Consider the following 20181-nt stretch of genomic DNA (forward strand, 5'->3'; position numbering starts at 1 on the left):
CCTGAGCGGGCCCGCGCGGGGTATGGTGGGACGGATGTGCGCAGTGCGTACTGCGCAGGTTTCATTAATGGCGGCCGGTCGGCAGGCTGAGGTTTAGTCCGGGGAGAATCTGACGACTCTCAGCCGCTCCAGGAGCGTACAACTCCGCTCTGTCGCCATAGATCGGGTCTATGAAGCCGGAGCCATCGTGTATGATGAAATATCTGCAGCAGGGATTGAGGACCTTTATGCTGGTGGCGACCAAACTATGGAGTTTCCTGTGCTACCTCCTCCGCAAGCAAGTCCGTACGGTAAGTAAGCCTGGTTGGCAACCTCTCGGTCGGGAAGTATTCCTGACCATTTCCCTCTCAATCCCGCAACAACATCCCTCCTAACTTCCTGACATTCACGTGTAGATGTACAATCTAACCCTACACGCGCCAGGTTAGTGTCAGCGGTGGCGGTTGTCAGGGTTAGCGTCGCCGTCCAGCAAATTTGCCACATAATTTTCACTTCCCCTGGTCGGGACTGCCCCCTTATAATGACACAATCGCCATGGGAATTACTACATTTCCCGCTCTTTTGTAAAAAAAAAATATGGGTCACAATTTATTTGCATAAGCATATAACAGTCACTTTGAATATACAAGTTGATTGTTTTGCTTGTCAAAAGTTGTGATCATATCTTCAAATTTTTTTTATCTTGGACACGTTTTCTTAATTCCTTCATTCATTCACTCTCTCTCTCCTGTGTAGGAAATGTATACCATATGGGTAGCCGGTATTAGCCTTATAAATCTCAGGTTGCAAAGTCTGTGTAGATATTTGACTCTATCAACTTTAGTTTTATGTGTCTGAGATGTGTGTGTACAACTGCAGTGTGTGTGTTTTAAATTTTACAGACCACAACACTACAGTAAAAAAAGATTTTTAAATGAACTTTCATTAATGATTAAAACCCAGAATTAGATTTAAAGGGACCCAATAATCAATTCACACAATTTTGAATGTTAGACTGATTTGGCTGAACTACAAATGTAGCTGCCAGGATATGAACTGTTTTTGGAATCAGAATAATTTGTTAGGATGATAGTTTGTTGATAGATATAAGAAAGTCACCATCTGGAAAAAGTTACCAGATGAAGTTAGATGCTCTACTTGAAATTACAAATCAAGGGAGAGAGAAGCCCACAAAAATAATCTGTCATAAATGTATATAGACATACAAGGGTAACTTACCAGGTCTCATGTAAACTAAAATCATTGCCTGAATGACAATATGTTTGTCCTGTTTCCCATACTTTTTTCCCTGAAACAGGCCCAGATTTGCAGAATATTATACTAGTAATTATCCTTATAGATTTTGTACATCTCATAGTCAAATGTAACATTATGTATTATGTATTTAGAGTAACTGTCACAGACACATGTTACTAGTAAATATTGTTTGATGGCTTTGAGAAATAATTACAAGTAAGCAAAGTACCAAATCTTTCACGCGCAGAAAACCCATTCCCCAAGGTACTACATAAATGTACAAATCATAACCCTTGAATTTCCATTCCCTGGTTTATCATCATACTATTATAGATATTTTGCAATGAAAATTATGATCACGACAGAATGCTGTGTTTTAGATAGTAGTAGTCGTCCACTGTTTTCTGCTGCTGCAGTAGTTGTTTTAGATACAGTAGGAAAAGATGTAGTCAGGTAGAAGCACTGAACATGTTTTTAAAAGCGTTTTCTTTTCTGCCAGAATGATGATAATGTATGTTAAATATCACCAGTTAACCATGTCAAATCACAGTTTAATTTTCCTGCCTTAAGCACAATGAATTTTAATAGAGCAGAACTTATTTTATCTTCAAGATCATCAATTCAATGAAGTTAAACTTTGTAAACTGCAGTCACAAGTTGTTTTGTCGTAACATGTTCATAACTCTTGTAAGATAGCTCAGAGGTCGAGTTTGTATGACTATCACATACCATACTATTACTATCAACAGTTTGCTCTTTGAAAAGTTACAGTTGTATGCCTAAATTTAAACTGAGTTACAAAATGCCGTTACAACACAAATACATGTATCAACATGTACACATACTCAAGGACAGTGTGTGTCTTGCAGTGACACGAATGGTTGCATGGCTAGCACTGGAGGTACAAAAACTAGTCCAACACAGTATTTGTTTACCCTGTGTCTTTTAATAGTATGGCCTTCACCCTAGCCTGGCTAAAATTGTGCTCCTAGGGGAGGGGGCCCATATCATATGTAGCCTGGGATACCAAAAGATAGTGTAACACAGGCTAACCTTCACCCCTAGTAGGGCAGAGATAGTCGGATTTCACACAGACGCTCAAGGATGTGAGCAGGACCGCTGTACTGTACTGATTCGCTGTACAGTGTACACTTGACTTAACTGTACCAAGGGTGTCCTTAGAAGTTAGATGTGGCTGTGAATGATCTGCCATAAGAGACTGAGTTGCCACTTGTTCTAACCACAAGTTTATAGTACATACAGTTACAGATGCCCTGGTGTGTTACGCGGTTATACCGGCTATACAGATACAGATACAGAAACACATGTATATGCTCAGAGCATGTCACATATACATACAAAGTTTTTAAGGGGATGTCAAATCTTGGTTGGTTTTTCAGACAATTCGTAGACAGAATGATTTGTTCATCCAATCACCTTACATGTACATGCAGTACCGGTATGTACAACGACTGACTATTGAGCCTATGTAGTTCTGCTTCATTGTTTTGAATTGTTGTGTTTCTTGTGAAGGTTGAAATTGCATTCAGTATGGCTGTGTAGTTTAGTTTCAGGCCCTACCTTCACCGGTAGTTCAGATTGTTAGTAGTACTACAGTACTTCCAAACTCCAGATATGGTACAGTCACAGATGTGTTGTGCCACATGGCAGTTTACATTACCACTAATGCAGTTCAGACCCAGAAGTCTGCTAAGTGTTTAAACCCTGATGTTCGAGCTCACTGCTAGTAGATTATGAGCATGTCCTGATGTGACTAGTGGTACTGTGACCTGGAAGGTGTTCTCCAACCCAGATAAGGTTGTGTTCTGTGGCTGGCTGCCACGTTTAAGCCCCCCTCTCACTGGAAGCTTTTAAGCCTTGTCTTTTGGTCATACCTGTACGTTTTGAATGATATTCCCATTACAAAGTCAAAGGTAGCACAAATCCAGTTTAGGATGCAGCGATTGACGCCAGCATGCCGCGGGTCCAGTGAGAGGGGGGCTTTAGACACAGGTCTGTATATGGTGAGGGGTAGGTTTGTGGTGTAAGGAAACTTTACACCTGTACCCCTAACCTGAACAGTGGGAGGGAATACCAGTTGGGCCCAATCTCTGCCTGCTGTCATGTGATACACTTGAGCAAAGCACTGTAGACTCAAAACAATCCTCCACTTGCAGATTAGGGCATGGGAAATGTCTGAAAGAAGGCATTGTGTACAGCTAAAGACTTGTGTAGATTTAGAATGAAAAGAAACAGGTTGTTACAATTTACAATGTAACTTGAGGAACATTACAATTACAATGTAGTCCTGCTGAAATATCACTGCATCTCACTTCCAGCATGCAAGGACATTCTGTCCAGATATTGTATTTTTTGGGATGGAGTAAACTTAAGATATATGTACATTGTATGTACTTAGTGCAGTTTTACCAATACATGCACGTCATGATAGTGGAATTTGGAAAATTTACAAGAATGTGCAAGTTTAATACTGCACTATTTGAGGTGTTTACAAGGGGTAATAGCAGATATCTTGTTTCAAAACAAGGTGGATCAGAACAGGATATGGCGCATTTTAGATCCTCTGGTCGATAAGAAAAGAAAACAAGCTCTGCTTTCCTCTGGAAGGCCTGTGATTGCCTGAGAGAGAGGGCGGGGTCGTTTGTCCTTGGGGAAGGTCAAACAAGTGTCTTGTGGGGTAAGGATGACCTTCGACCTAAAACACTAGATTTGCCCAGTTGTACCTTTGCCCTCTAAATAGTTACATGGTTATGCAATATTGTCAGCTGGTTCTCTACTGACAGGGTTATGTTGTGAAGTTTGGCTATACTCCAGAACATGCAGAATGAGGTATACATGTAGTTCAGCAATAGTGTTGAAAAGTATGAAAAGGAAGAAATGATCCATATTGACCTTATGGGATGATAACACGATTACTATTTCATATGTGAACAAGAATTTATTAGCAGACTATGGTTGCCAGTATACCAGATCTTCTTCTTTTTTTTTAAATCATGCTCTTTAGTTGATTTTGGAAAGTTTAAAGGGCTGTTTTTGTTTGAACAACCAATTTACCCCGAATGTCCACTTCATACCCCTGACCTTTGTACAATGTGTACAATGTAGTCAGTGTTCTCACCAGGATTTTTTCACAGCGTAGGGGCATCTTTGCGTGGCAAAGCCGCATGGCAAGCGCTATAGGTGTGAGGATGAGGGCTACAGGCTGGAATATTGGTTGTCTGGGGCATCCTCCCCCAGGAAATGTTGAACTTTAAAACTCTCAAAGATACTATTTCCTGCAATTTGAGGGCTAAAGTTTGTAAAATAAAGCCAAAGTTTTTTACTTTTGCATCAAAACAACAGAAAATCCCCCCTGCGCTGGTTGAAACACAGCGTAGGGGCCAAAATCACAGCATAGAGGATCCAAATCACAGCGTAGGGGCGCCCTATGCTCAAATGCCCTGGCGAGAACACTGGTAGTGTTTGTTTGATTTGCGGGTAGGGACAGTAAACAGAAAGTGTGGATACGGTATGCAGAAAACACATAGCTGTTTGTTTCCCCTTTTGATAACATATTGGGCACATGTATCATAAATAACGTTATGAGCCTTAAGTCATATTTAGAAAGAAAACTGAGAAGTTCTTTTTTATAGGTTATTGTTTTGTGTAGCAGTTCTTGAAAGTTTGAACAGATCTAAGTGTATTTGTAAACATTGTATGGCATGGCATGCATGGCCTAGCCCTTGGCCTTTTCATCCCTATGATATATGATACACCATCATTTGCATATGGTACAATCATTGGAGGGGACACACCCCTTTCCAGCCCCTTTTAGAACAATCACATGCTGTTCAACCAGTCTTCAAGTCTTAAAATCACACCTAAACTTCAATATTTTGGAGCCGATGTTTTTCATTTGTTCAATTAAGCTTACAAAAAGGCATTTTCTTCAATCTCAAGTTCAGATTTTTGCACAGACTGTGCAGGACGGAGGGACGGGTTCTGAAGTCAGTCCTGGGTATGATGAAGCCCATGTCCCCACCCCTGCCCAGACCCTGCCTGTCCCAACCAGGTCAGTCACATGATCCCTTGGTCATGGCCACCCCAGCTGGCCCACCTGTCAATCACCCTGCCCATATATGGCAACACCAGAATAACACACAAGTGGTTGTTTACTTGGAGAGAGGACTTAGCATAGTCAGGATAGTTAGCAACTTACATGTAACATCATCCTTCAGGAGCCTAAGGACCAGTTAGGCTGGATCATTGTAGTGACGACATCGCAGAGGGGCAGGCGTAATGGCAGGGTATTTGGGCCAGAACCCAGAGGTCCAGGGTTCATACCCTGACATGCCCCATTGACAGTGTGCCCTTGAGAAAAGCTCTTTATAGTAGATTTTACAAATTTCCTTTATTCAATCACTCACATGGAAATGAGTACCTGTCTTCGGTTAGGGACGTCCCTTGAATCAGACGTTAAATGGAGGTCCCCTATTGGAGGAAAGCCACACCATGATTGAGTGTAATGAATTTTGAGGTGCTTGAAATTCAAAGTTAAGAAATGTTTGAGAGAAAAGAATAATCTACAGTAGTACTACTGAAACCAAATTATTAATGTAAAAAAACAAAAAACATAAAAAAAATAGTTAATAAGCCACAGTGTTCGAATGTTACTTCAAGCCCCAGGGTTTAGTTAGATGGATGCCTCTGTCCTGGGATGTTATTGTCAGTAGAAATTGAGTCTTGTCATTTCATGTCTTCTTGGCTCGTGAAACTGATACAGAAGATTTCAATATAATGCTACAATTTATTTATAAGGTATGAGGAATTGACCAGTGCCAGACATTCCTGAAAATATGGGTTGATTGAACATGTAGAAGATCATTTGGACTCGGTCACACGTAGAAATCTTATGGACTATTCTAATGGAAATGACTAGTGAGACAAGTATTACAGCAATCAGGGCTTGAAATATAATACTGGGTGTATATGCACTTTTGTGCGCCCAAATCGGAGCTGTGCACCTAATTTTTGACTGGGTGCACAGGTTCAGTCTGGCTCACCTTGATAAGTGTGTATGCTATAGGGTAATGGTGCACTTGTCTTTGTAGACAGAATATTATTGAAAATTTAAGTGTCAGAAAAACTTTAAGGATTAAAACCATTGTTGTACTTTGTCTGATGTATTACTTCTAAAAAAAATTAAGTTACATCATGTACCTATATAGCATTTCAAACTGAATTTCAAGCCCTGACAGTTCATATAGAGATGGGCATCAACTTCCTAATATGACAAATTATCCATAGTTTATTACTATGTAGCTCGGTAGGTGATATGACCCAGGGCCAATTTCCATATCCGGTCCTCTCACACAACTAGGTGATAATGGGGGAAGGCCATGGATTGGGGCATAATTCATATTTATCCTTACCATCTCATTGATAAACACACATCACGACGGTACATGATGGAATCCATTCTACATGTTAGCAGTCGGTGGCTTCATGTGTTGAAAGCAGATAACTGAATAAAGGCAGGGATGTAGTTATGCCTGTCTGTGTCAATTCCAACTGAAATGGATCGTTTAGCACACACAGACTGTGCTACAGGTCATATGCACTTTGATATGAGATGATAAAACACAATAGTTATTCACTACCATTTATTATGTGTACATTTTCTATACATTATTATGATGTTGAAATTCTTTTTGTTTTCATATCAAACAAATGAATCTAAAACGTCTTCTGTATCTGCATAGCCAATATCACCTCCTTTCACTTCACTTGAACTTGAATAAGCATATCTAACGATACCAACACGGGGAACAATGGGTTCTTCTTCTACACTCAGTCCTGTCTTCCATCAGTCACATCCTTTGCTTGCTCGTAACACACCAGCTTCTGTATTGTAGCCAGTATAACCGCCCCAGGTAAAATTCCAATATCAGAATGACATGTCACACCAAATTACCTTTGCATAAATAACTCTAGGGGTTGTTAAAGCTATCATGGGGGATGCCCCTACTGTGCGTCTTCAAAATGAATATGAAGAAGCATCCTGTATATTAAGTACAAAGTTTGCTTGTCTGTCTGTCTGTTTTTTGTTGTTGTTGTTTTTTTGTTTTTTTGTTTGAGCCTTCATTTATTCATTAGAATAAACTCAAATCGGCCTGCTGGCCAGTGTTCTTTGAGGTCATGACAAAAGAGGTAAAACTAAAGCCAAGGTCAGACAAATTCACAAAGTATAACAAAGATGCAGATTGATTGAAAGTCCTACATATTATATATATGATATAGTCCTCATGCACACACCATGCATGTACATGTATATGCAGGAATGTGCATAATAAAGTGTTGAAAGCTGAGGTTGAGGAATCCAGGCCAGGCCCCGGGGGAGTAGACTCTATTAAGGTCAGGTCAACACAGTTATTAGACTGGAGGGAGCTCCAAGCAGATGTCTGGTGCTGCCTCATTTTGTAGGTTATTTACATGTAGCACAATAGAATATTCAGTTTAACTTGTACAACTACAATTGACTATTTTACACAAGCACCACCTGGCCAATGTGACCGCTTTTGGGATGATTTTTCTCTCATTGACACAAGCATTAAGAAGCTTGTCTATAGTGACCACCTGTCTGCATAGACCAGATTTTATCAGACTTCAAACTGGTCTTCTTGGGCAGTTTTGACTGAACATACATGTTTCAGATTACTAGTGATACTGACAGTTTTCTTTTTAACCAAAATGTACAAACATGCATGGACTACATAAAAGACCAGAGAAATCTGCAGCTGATTACGTTAATGATATACAAAAGCCTTCAAAAAGGAACCAAATTAACCCCCAATATGCATGAACACTACACAAGTTTGGACCACTGGGCTGGAAAATCCTACAGTCCATGTGGAAACCTGCAATTAACTGGATGGGCAAGTTCTTCTTTTCCATCAAAAGTTGGCAAATCACTTATCATTGTAGTACAGTACATGCAACAGTGTAGTATACATGTAGGTTTGTAAATATGAGTTTACAGCAACACACGATACTGTAAATGCATTTAAGTTTGCATGGTTTTTATTTCGCGCTAAGGGGAAATGGAGTGTTTGTTGTGGTTTTCGCTGCAGCGCTATAGTCGCATACTGCTATAGTATCGGAATAAAATGTTCGGGATGGTTTTAAGTTCGCGATGAAACGATCGCCGCAAAAAAAGCAAACACTAAACCACCGCGAACATTTCTGCCTTTACAGTAACAATCTGAACATATGATAATTGATATCTCAGTACAGGAAAGCACTTTATCCTTCACAGATTTATAAATACAAGTCTGCCCTTTACATGGACATGTACATTTGTACCAAGGACGTTATAATTTGTATTCCGGTGAAGGTGTGAAGGATAGAAAAAACTCATTAATCTTATAAAGGTGACAGGTAGTAGATCTGAAATTCTAAATACCACATGGTCTGACACATGCACAATGTACCTTTTTTATCTACTAAAAGTACATGCACAGAGTAGGCAGGCCTAATTTTGAAAAGTAAACCTGGTCTTATATTGTTTTTTTAAACTACTTTAACCGTTGTATTTGTTCACATCATGTGTGATAAGATGGTCAGAAAGCTGATGAATACACTTTGTAAATCCGCCCTCCCCCTGACCCTGACAACCAGTTTTTCCCCTTGACTAAACCTGCCAGCAATGGTGCCTTTGTGTCGACCCAGTCGGGTGAGAGAGAGGCCCCATCTCTCAACAAAAGGCGCCGGGTTTGGGGGCCAGAAATGTGACTACATCAGCACACAGTTATGCACCTTCTTTGTAGTGTATTGAATTGGGTTTATGCTCAGAATCAGCTATAGAGATTGTAATGTGAAAGTTGAATTGTCACATTATTATGCCATACAAATCTTTAAAGTTTGTTCAACAGATTTTCATTTTTACCCTTTACCTCCAAGATACAAAATGTACGTTTGAGGTTGTATGCAAGCTATTTTTTTTCAGTCACAAGTACGTTGAATTTGATATGTATTTTCAAAGCATGTACCAAATGTAAAAAAATATCTACAAATATGTACTTGTCGGAATATTTTTTTTAAACATATCATTCTGCAAATGGGTACAGTCAAATTCACTGTTGAGTTAAGAATGATGAAGGCTTTACCAATGGAAGAGGTTGCAAGATGTCTCCTTAATTCATCTTTTATCATCTAACAATTTTTTTGTTGTTGTATTTTTCAGATCATCCAACATCAGACAGTTCGTTATGACATCATGCCACTGTCACCCATCTCCAGACACAGGCTTAGTAAGTCAATTCTGTTACATCACACTCACTCATCAGTCTCTCCCATAGCTTAGTCAGCCGTCGGGGCAGCATAGCTCTCAGTGAAAGCTCTCCACTGCTGGCGGTCTTCCACCAGTCTGGCCATCTGGTTGGCTGAATGACCGGTCCACTCCTTTAGATCTGTGATCCACGACCGACGGGGACGTCCCCGCGGCCGCGCACCCTCCGCTTTTCCCTGAAGGATTGTGTGTGCAAGAGTGCCTTACGCCCTAGGCACATGCCCGAACCACTGCAGTTTTTTCTTTTTAACTAAAGACAAGAAACTGTTACATAGACTTATAAAAAAAGAGTATGGAAACTTACCTTTGGTGTCATACTTAATCAAGTTCATTATCGACTTGTGTTTCATTTTACACCCTGTTTATTATGGTTAGAAATGATGCCTCAATGAAGTCAAGTGCCTGTAACTATTGCGAGTTTACGTTCGGCAGTGATTGGTCATTATTGATCCTTAAGAAGGCGACAGTGGTCGTTGAAATTGTGACCCATGAATACCTTAGCGTTGGAAGAAAGTTTAGCATTGTATTATGATCTCTTTGGGTCAAAGAAAGTCCCAAAATTTTCTTTGATCATATTTGTTTGTCCGTTCTTTGTTGTGTTGGAACATAGTTGAGTTTTCTACCATATCAACCGCCAAAGCAGATGATCTTTCCTGCTAACATTCTACCCTTGTTCCTTTCAGATGGCGTAAAAAGGAAAGTGCTGGTTTTAGACTTAGACGAGACGTTGATCCATTCTCACCATGATGGAGTCATGAACAGAACAGTACGGCCAGGAACACCTCCAGACTTTATACTAAAGGTACTTTCTTCAGAAAAAAACATAACACTCAAGTGGACGATCGACACAAAAAGAGAGTCTAGCTATAAGGAGAAAGTCTGTGTACATTGCACATAATTTCATTGGGTATAGGGCATGCATATGATTGGATTCAAGTTTTCCTCCAAGCACTACTTGTACTGTGTCTGAATTCATCTAGTGATGTGGCTAAAGATGATGCCTCTATTCAAGACAAGCTTAGTTGCCTCAATAGTATGTAGTTGCCCTTGGTCAAGTCATTAGAGTTTTTCTTCCAGCCAGGGCATCCTTCTATTTGAAAAAGCAATATGCTTTACCTCAATTGAGGATGACTGCTTTACTTTTTAAGGGTTTATTTCATAAAGCCCTCAGTATATGTAGGTTCTTTTGCATTCACTGTATGTGGCTGCAACCATAGATAAGCAAACCTTTATTCAGCTAACCTTTCACTGATGTTTTCCAAGGATATGTTGTTGACTTCAGGACTTATATTATATATTGTTGACTTGTTTCACAGATCACAATAGACAGACATCCAGTCAGATTCTTTGTGTACAAGAGGCCGCATGTTGACTTCTTCCTGGATGTGGTGAGTTCTTCACTCCACACTTAAAAAACTTGCAAGAAAACTATAGATTCTTGTTGTCTAGAATAGATTTATCTGCTCATAAGGTATTGTGTTTGTTGTTTTGACCAATAACAATACAATGCAGTGCTGAATAACAGAATCAAGCATTTAAATGTTTTACACAGTTTCACCTTGTTTTTAAGAACTTACAAAAATATGATGGTCTAATAAGTGGATTGGCTTGACATGTATGGAATTAGATGATATTTGAAAGTAAAGCAACTATGATAGCCTGACTAACTTTCATTTTGTATTACATACATGACTGATGCCCCTATCTTCCCAGTGTTTCTCCCCAGATTATGGTTAAACCCAACTCTGACTTTTCCTCCCTGTGTTTTCCCCAGGTTTGCCAGTGGTACGAGTTGGTGATATTCACTGCGAGTATGGAGATATATGGAGCAGCAGTAGCAGACAAACTAGACAACACTAAAGGCATTCTAAAAAGGAGATTCTACAGACAGGTAACAAAGCTTTCTTTAGTTTTAATCAAACAAGATCCAAAACAAGAGAGAGTGTTGTGGCGTCTGTGTGGGTTGTGGCTTCTGTGTGGCACAGTGGCAGAGCATCCGTCTATGAACCAATAAGACCCAGGTTCAATCCCCAGTGGAGTACCCTGACATGTCCGGACATGCACCCAGACGTTATGCCCTTGGGAAAGGCACTTAACACATTTCCCATGTCCTAAGCCCAGCAATAGGGTTTGGGTTGGCGTTAGAAAGGGCATCCAGCCGTAAAAACTCTTGCTACAAAAAAGACTTGCACTTGATGAGGAGTTCTGGGGCTTCCCCATCCGTGTGCAAGCACGTCCAACCCCCATATGATGGGGAACAAAAGACGTTAAATTGGATAGAGAGAGAGAGAGAGAGAGTGTTAGCTAGACAAAGACAGGTGATGTACAGCCGAAAAAGTGGGTGTCCAATTTTTTTCTTTTGTTGGAAATCAGAGTTGAATAATGATCCAGAAAAGTTGAATGAATGATGAGCCACTTTCAAGCCATATGAACATACCGAACCTAATATCTTGTAGCACAATATCTGTAAAATTACCTGAAGGAAAGAAAAGTTAATAGTCGGGGTAAAGTGATAATGATATGTGTTTGCTACTTGCTGGTTGAAATAACTGTGGTCAATGTTATTTTGTTGTCTGTTCTCAGCATTGCACATTAGAATTCATGTACATGAACTACACTAAGTCTTGAATAACATTAAGCAAAAGAGCAAAGTTGTGGTACATTGTACTCTATGATAATGATGATGATACTTGTTTGCAAATGAAGTTGTAACTGTTATTTTGTTTCTTGTTTTCCTCAGCATTGCACATTAGAATATGGGAGTTACACAAAGGACTTGTCGTCGGTCCATAATGACCTGTCCAGTGTTATTATCCTGGATAATTCCCCAGGAGCTTACAGATCATATCCAGGTGGGTGGTATCCTGATAAGCACCTGATGCTTGTAGAAGGAAGTTTACTGTTGATTGGTCAGAACATAAAGTGTTAGATGTGCTATTTGCTGCTGCCTAGTGCCTGTGAACCTGGTGTGTTACGCTGAATGGTGGTTAAAAGATACAAGATAAGGAAACAGACCTGTACTTCATACTAACCTTGATAGAAAGAGCTAGTTCTGAAAAGTCATAAAGGTGTAGGAAAAATTTCCTACTTTTTTCAGGTATAACATTTCATAATGAAGTTTAGAAGGTAATTCCCTCTGCTGCCACGGCTGCATTGTATAAGAAGTTCAAACATTGTGAGGGTTCTGACATACTCCCTACATTTGTGTTATACTGCAAATATGATTTAAAAGGTGACTTTCTTGTCACTGTAAAATGTTATGTCATTACTTGAAAGATCTGTGACTGTTGTGTTATTGTTGTTTACTTGTTTACAGATAATGCCATCCCCATCAAGTCGTGGTTTGCGGACCCCAGTGACACCTGCCTGCTGTCGCTGCTGCCCATGCTTGACGCACTGCGCTTCACGGCGGACGTGCGCTCCGTCCTGAGCAGAAACCTCCATCTGCACCGGCTATAACTGGTTTGTCCTGGTAGAAACCAGGATGAACTGGTTGTAACTGGTTTGTCCTGGAAGAAACCAGGATGGAGAAGTTGTAACTGTTTTGTCTGTAACTGGTTTGTCCTGGTTCTAACAAGGATGAACTGGTTGTAACTGGTTTGTCCTGGTTAGAACCAGTATGAACTGGTTGAAATCGGTTTGTCCTGGTTGGAACCAGGATGAACTGGTTGTAACTGGTTTCTTCTGGTTGGAACCAGGATGAACTGGTTGTGGCCACCTCGCACTGTACCATAGCCACAGTAGAGTCAGTAGTGTTGGTAAAAGAACAGCTGCTCGCAGACAGGTGCCACTATGACTACTGGTTTGACTTGTCGTTGGTTTCATTTTTCTTTCTTTTCATTTCACGTAAACGTCTTGTTCAAGATGACTCCCAAGACTCAATCTTGTTTTTGATTTTGTTTCTTTATTAGGATAGATCCATTAAAAGTTGGATTAGCTTCTAAACTTTCCAGATAAATTTCAGACTCAAGAAGGACCAGTTTAAGTATTTGATCCAAGAAACATGAAGAAAAAGTTTGTTCAACTAATATTTAGGATGCACCTAACATACATGAAATGCCAGTAATAGCTCCATGCCGTCAGGACGTTTTTGTGTCAAACTTCACAGCCTTGTGTCACTTACATTGGACTCTGCATTTGTTAACCTGGAAGGGAAAACCTCTTTTTGTTCAGATTTTTAGCATTGTTTTTGTTTATTAGATGTCAGTCAATCCAGTTGTCACAGCAAGTCAGCAGCAGCTGTTTTTTTAAAGCAGATATTCTAACTGTTCCTTGTATGTTGCCGGATATAAAGGTTTCATCTAGTTTCAAAGTGATATGTGAGTTTTTAACCTAAATTTGCAAACAAGAAAACACTTTGGTTTAAGAGAATCTTAGAATATGAAAGTTTGATTTGATGATTTTCCAAACTGTAGTTAGAAGAACTGTTGAATAACTCAATCAAGTTAATTGTTGCACTTAGCCAACAAAGACCCCCCTGCCTGATTTGAATGGTGCTGCCCATCTAAATATAGCAGGGTGTTGCAGAGGAACAACGAACTCCAAAATAGGGGTGTTCTTTGTTGGAATAAACTCATAGGAGCTCTTCTAATTTTGTACAGTAACTGTAGAGTTATTCTCATGTCAGTAGTCGACTTGGAGATGGGTGCTTGCAGGCTAGAGTCAGGTGATGAAGTCACATACTGTCCCGTTGCTCCTAATGTCCCAGTAGTTGCACCAAGGACGGCTTGATCGTAGCTACATTCATTGATCAATCCCCTTGGGTTCAAGCATGATAGGTAATGCAAAGCCAAGATTGTGAATCATGATATATTACGTCAAACATCCAAATTCATGACCAGTTTGCTTTGATCAATGCTGATGATTAGGGGTCAAGGTTAATTTAGTAGAAACAGAACTTAAAACTGATAGTCGGGCTTAGAAATATTCTTGATCAAATTGAAGCCTTACATATTTTGCTAACTGTATAAATGCTAGTTGTTCGGTCAGACTGCCACTCCCATTTTGGCCATTTTTACACAAGTTTTGAAAGAGACTGTCACAAATATACAATATTTAGTGCCACTTGCAGTATAGTTTTTGCATTGAACCAAGTGTTTTTGACATGCTGGTTAACTCATCTTTATTTCTTTATTAATTCCAAGCTAAACAAACTCAAAAAAGAGCAACAAGTCCATACTACAACATTTGCCTGTAGTTTTCGTTGTTAATTTAAAGGAAACATACAAGGAACGTTAGTTATATGTGATTGTACAAACAAGTCAGAGCACCCTGGGTGTGTATAGTGTAGGGTGCCAGAGCTGTGTCATACACAGCCTCAACTCCCCCTTCCTTCTTGATGTACCTGTAAAAATTATGAATGATGTCCTGTCTTTGAAATGTGATGTGTCCATGTCTTCATGCTCATTGTACTTCTCTAAGAGAGTTTTGGAACTTGGCAAGATTCGATGCACTTTTCTGTTCTCTTGTATTGTTGGCTTTGGGTGTTTGACTTGAACCAACCAACCTGATGCTATTATGATAAGTAAAAACAGATGATTTATTCTTCCATTATCTTTGTTTCTTTGTCAGAAGATAAGTTTCATTTTATCCAGTTAATTAGGCTGTACTTATTGCTACATAATTCAGCATCACTTGAATCGAACAACTGCTGAGAGAAACTTGCAAATTTTCTTATCATTTGAAGCTGCAAAAATATGACTAGCATTTTGAGACTCTCAGAAAAATATCCAAATTTTGTTTCACAGTAAATTTTCTCATAAACTGAGTGAGTTTTTCTTTTACAAACTGAACTCTTTCTTTAGAACTGTTACTACTCAAAGCCAAGTCCTACAACTCTGCCAAACTTCTATACTCAGTGCCCTATTGTTTCAGTTGCTGTACAAATTCTGCTATTAGTTCCCCTTGACACCAGTATTGTCAGCTTCCTAATAAAAGCATTCGTTAACATTCTGTCTACTTTCAGCATTCTGTTCATGCTACTTTTCCATGCAATGATTAACGTTAAGAACTATGCTGCACACTGAAGACCTTATATCATTATTTTGCTGAAAATGAGAAAATTCCAGACATTTTTAGTCTTATGAGTCAGTAGTACCTTAAGTGTTAATCTCATTCGTTTCATCATCTATTTCATATTTCATAGAATACTGTAAGACAGCAAAGGTCCAACAAAAGTGTTATCATCTAGTGTAACCAGCCCCAATGTGAATTTGGATTCACAGATGGGCATCAGAAGAAAAAAGTTAAGGTATTTTATTTTGTGTCAAGTTGCAAATCATTTCACTGTGTGGAAACAACAGACTGAAATACTTCTTTTTTAAATTCTGTTTTTAATGGAAAACATTGTTACAGTTACTGTAGTACTTGTATTGTGACTATGATATTGAGATATCTTTCTTGAATTATAAAGTTGAGACAACACCAGAACTTTTTCTTGGATAAAAAGTTTAAGGATCATTTTCCCTCATTTTTCTCACCTCAGTCAAACAGATGCCTCAGCAATTATCATACAATACTGTCATACATCTGATTTCGCGTAATACAAGACATCCCAAATTCCCAGGGCTTCATTTTGATATGATCCAAACCCACGTTTTGTGCAACAAGACTTAGTCCAGTTTGTAACCCTTTGCAGATGCCTACAAAAAGCAGCACGTCTAGCTCTAGCTACTTGTATCTGATATAGGTGTCTGCTGTAGAAGTATTAGTTTGGCCAGCAGCTGTTCATTATAGCTACAATGTCACTTTCTAGACCTGTGACCCATGTGTAATATACAAAGTGTCTATGGCTGGTTACCATGGTAACTGTGCTGCTGTTCACATTTATGTTGATAATGAGAATAATACATCCTAATTTACATATTCTTGTGTGGTCTATTTGTGTTGAAACAATACTGGATGAAGTGAAATATACAGTCACAGTAGCCATTATGATTTGATTATATGGATTACATCCACACGCGAATCAATTTTTGCCCTTTACTAATATCTGAGACATTGGGTCCCAACAAACTATCTTTTCTGGTGACCTTACCCCAAAATTTGAGTCCTGAACCTAACATGCCAGCAGGCCTTCAGCATACAACGGACACAGCAGACAGCCAACGCAAGTTCTTCACCCGTTTAATGTTCTTATTTACAGCAATCATAACTAAAGATACAAGAATTTAACAAAACTCAATTGCTTTGATACATAAAATGCTTGACACACAAAATGTAAAAAGGTCATGTACAGTTAGTGTACATTCATTCAATGACATCTCCTTCCCAAGTCAACCACCACCTTTCAGTACAGTCCACTTAAACCTCTAAAACTTCAACTCTCAGTGTCCAGGACCTAGTAGAGGCACTTCCTCTTATTTATAGTGGCATTCTGGCAGGGATAGCCTGTGTTAACAAAATTCCTTCATGGCAGGGATTAATTAGCCTTCTCAGTAACTATCAGGCGGGCCGCTTGGAGCGTGATGTAGTCAAGCTACTACAGTGTAGCAGGGACAAGACTTTGGTTATGTCCACCTGACTACAGCAGGATTCCCTAAAGTATGATATCCCAGAAAGTTCTCGCCCATTTCTCCCATGGGATGTCATTAACATGGCCGGCATGTTCATCTCATAATAGTCATCATAACGTCCTCTTTGGTTACTTCATTATCTTATGGAACTTAACCGCAGTTTGAGAGAAGGTACCACATAACTTCAGGCATTATCTGTAGCCAATCAGATTGATGGATGTTCTTGAATCCACCAATCACAGAAGACTTCTGTGCAGTGTCATATACGCTCTCCACCAATCAGAATAGGTTTGTCTTGAGCATGATGTTGATGAACTCCTCTTCGTCAACAGCGTTATCACCGTTTACGTCAGCCTCCTCAACCATCTCGTGGATTTCTCTATCTGTGAACCTGTTTAGGGAGATAACATTTTTTACGTAACACAATGTAAAAAGTACGCAATTCAGCCTATGGCTGCGAGGTACTTTCCGACATCCGATCAAAATGATCAAATAAAACCATATGCATTCATTCATTCATTCATTCAACATACAAGATTATCTTGCTTGTTAATGACCTATGTGATGGATGACTCGTGTCAGAGTAATCAAATAATGCAGTCAGAAGTCATGTACATATAAATGATAACATGCTGGACTTCAAAACCTAATCATAGACTGACCTACCATTATGATAGTGGGATGTAAAAGATAGCATTGAGAGGTTGCTCTTACTAAATGTGTTTGTGTCCATTGAGAACCTTTCATGTTCACCTCTGCTCTCTAACATACAACACACTACAAGTAAGGTTACAATGTCAGTATAAAGGTATTTGTGGCTGCATTTTGGCTAATCGACACAAAACCTACATACAAACATTCATATATACATGTACCTAGTACATATAATACAAAAAAGGACTTTTCCAAACAAAATGGAACCTAATACACAGAAAAGTCTTAAATTGTCAGTGAGCACATTTGGCTACCTAATACTTTTACACATTCAGATTGCCTCTACAAAGAGTTACTGTTTGAGAGAAGAAGGTTCCTTCCATACCTGATGCCAGCATCCTTACAGGCCTGTTTGAGGTTACCGACTGTGATCTTCCCTGTGTCATCTGTAGATGTGGGGGAGAGACTAAAGATTAGTTCGGAATTCCTAAAACATCAAGCAAAGTAGCCTTTTGGTTTAGACTGATATGAAGAAGTTTACACTGTAAGGGTGCAACATTACATTGCTCAGTTAGTACAACTCCTACTGGTGCTAATTTTTCAAAAGATAAAGCTACAAGTTGTAGTTCATTTGAAGAATTTTTTAAAAATATTGAGCGATTTTTCAATGCATGTTGTTCTTACCATAGTCCATCATTTTGAAGCCTTGTTTTATTTCCTCATAGATGTCTCTGGAATCTCCTTGTCTCTCTATCACCATCTCCAGAAACTCGTTAAAGTCAATCTCACTGTAAAAGTATTGAAAATCTTTGATTATTTCAGACATTAAATTTGGAGACAGTGAAAACATCAAAACAGGATGGAAAAGCTGTGTAAGGCCTGTATAGAATTCCAAAGTATCCGGTGAGGAATTTCAAAGTACTAAGAAGCAGATGTGCATGCACTCAAGACGGACTGTACTTGAAGTAGACAAGATAAAAAAGATGAATACAGATCTTTGTACAGGTAATTTGAGAGATTTGAACGTTGAATATATATGGCAACAGGTTCATGTACATTTTGAACATTGTACTTTTACATTAATTCAATTGAACTTTCATAGCTGTATAATGTAAACTTATGGTCCAGGAAAATTAGTAGGATGTTGTATTTTGTTCGGCATACCCTTTAGCCTTCTTGGTGACATTAAACATCATTTCTCGAACGTCTTCTTTTGACATCTTGAAGCCGAGAACTCGGAAGGCTCTCCTCAGCTTCTGGGCATCCACAGTACTGGAGAGGGAAAACTTGGGTTACTTTCAAAATTGCTGCTTGCATACTGTTCATAAATCAGACTATATATTCTGTGTGAGTACTAATCCATCTAACCCTTTTAGAGGGTGATGAACATCTACATTTTGATTTATTGTATGTGTATAACTTACATCAGTAGCATAGTTACGTTAGCAACCAACTTAGATACTTCATCAGATTTTATGTGAAAGCTCAAGCTGTACATCACAAGTTTTGCTCACATTTTCTAAAAGATTAGTTTGTATTTAGATGTTAAGTTCTTTTATGTTGACTGTTTTACAGCTTTGGTGGCATAGAATGTACAAAATGCCTCTGAGATGGGTATATGATGATTAAGCATAGATGTTTGCCACTTCAACCTCGGACTTGATCATGACTCTACCCAGCTACAAACATTAGTCTTACCCCGAGCTGTTGGTGTCGAAGACGTCGAACACCATCTTGAGTTCCCTGATCTCCTGAGGAGTCAGCTGTTCCAAGACCCGGGAGGAGATCTTCATCCCCAGCAGCTCCTTCTCGTCTACTTGTCTGTTCAACAGCAGGGCTCGCAACTGTGAGAAGGAACATTTAGACACGTTATGTATGTTTTGCATTACAGGTCTTGGTCTTATGCTACGTGTCTACAAAGAACATTGAGGGTCGTTAGCAATAGGTTACTCTCCAACTCCCTAGCAGAGGTTGGATGGGAAGAGAATGACTTGATTTGCCCCGTTTACAAATTTATGACTGGGCTGTCTGTTGTGGTTTAAGACCCGATACTTCGTCGTATATTCCGTCATTATTCAGTAAAGGAAGTCTTAATGCAAGATGCAAATCAAGATCTAGATCTAATGTGTGTGACCTATTATCTTAAATGCTGGTGAACTTACGCTCTCGCCGGGTCTGGGAGGCGGCGGCACCCGGACGTTGGCGGCGATCGGGTCCTCCGGCTCCCGCGGAGACGCCGACTCCTCCCGCGCCGACTTCGGCTTCTTCGACTTCTTCTTCCCTGGCATCTCACAATTAACTTACGACCAACGCAAAACAAAAACTAAGCAATGACTAAAAGATAGCTTCCTTCTACGATAAGAAACTTGCGGAGCGACTACTTTTTCAACTTCATCGCGCGGCCGCCATCTTTGTTACCATGGCGACCCG

The 20181-nt window shown here is 39.5% G+C and overlaps 2 protein-coding genes across 2 annotated transcripts; one reads left to right on the forward strand and one right to left on the reverse strand.

Annotated features, from left to right (window-relative positions):
* Positions 1-45: 45 nt before the first annotated feature.
* Positions 46-16447, forward strand: LOC136443418 (CTD nuclear envelope phosphatase 1-like). The gene is made up of 7 exons (XM_066440643.1): positions 46-290; positions 9479-9545; positions 10267-10385; positions 10900-10971; positions 11358-11474; positions 12324-12435; positions 12900-16447. The coding sequence occupies exons 1-7, from the start codon at positions 171-173 to the stop codon at positions 13040-13042; spliced, it is 750 nt and encodes a 249-aa protein (XP_066296740.1). The 5' UTR covers positions 46-170; the 3' UTR covers positions 13043-16447.
* A 245-nt stretch (positions 16448-16692) lies between these two features.
* LOC136443419 (uncharacterized) lies at positions 16693-20157 on the reverse strand. The gene is made up of 6 exons (XM_066440644.1): positions 19914-20157; positions 19450-19595; positions 18916-19023; positions 18436-18539; positions 18137-18197; positions 16693-17488 (listed from the first exon to the last, which is right to left on the reverse strand). The coding sequence occupies exons 1-6, from the start codon at positions 20037-20039 to the stop codon at positions 17377-17379; spliced, it is 657 nt and encodes a 218-aa protein (XP_066296741.1). The 5' UTR covers positions 20040-20157; the 3' UTR covers positions 16693-17376.
* Positions 20158-20181: the final 24 nt, after the last annotated feature.

Source organism: Branchiostoma lanceolatum, chromosome 10, assembly GCF_035083965.1.
Source record: "Branchiostoma lanceolatum isolate klBraLanc5 chromosome 10, klBraLanc5.hap2, whole genome shotgun sequence".
In the NCBI taxonomy this organism is placed as follows: Eukaryota; Metazoa; Chordata; class Leptocardii; order Amphioxiformes; family Branchiostomatidae; genus Branchiostoma; species Branchiostoma lanceolatum.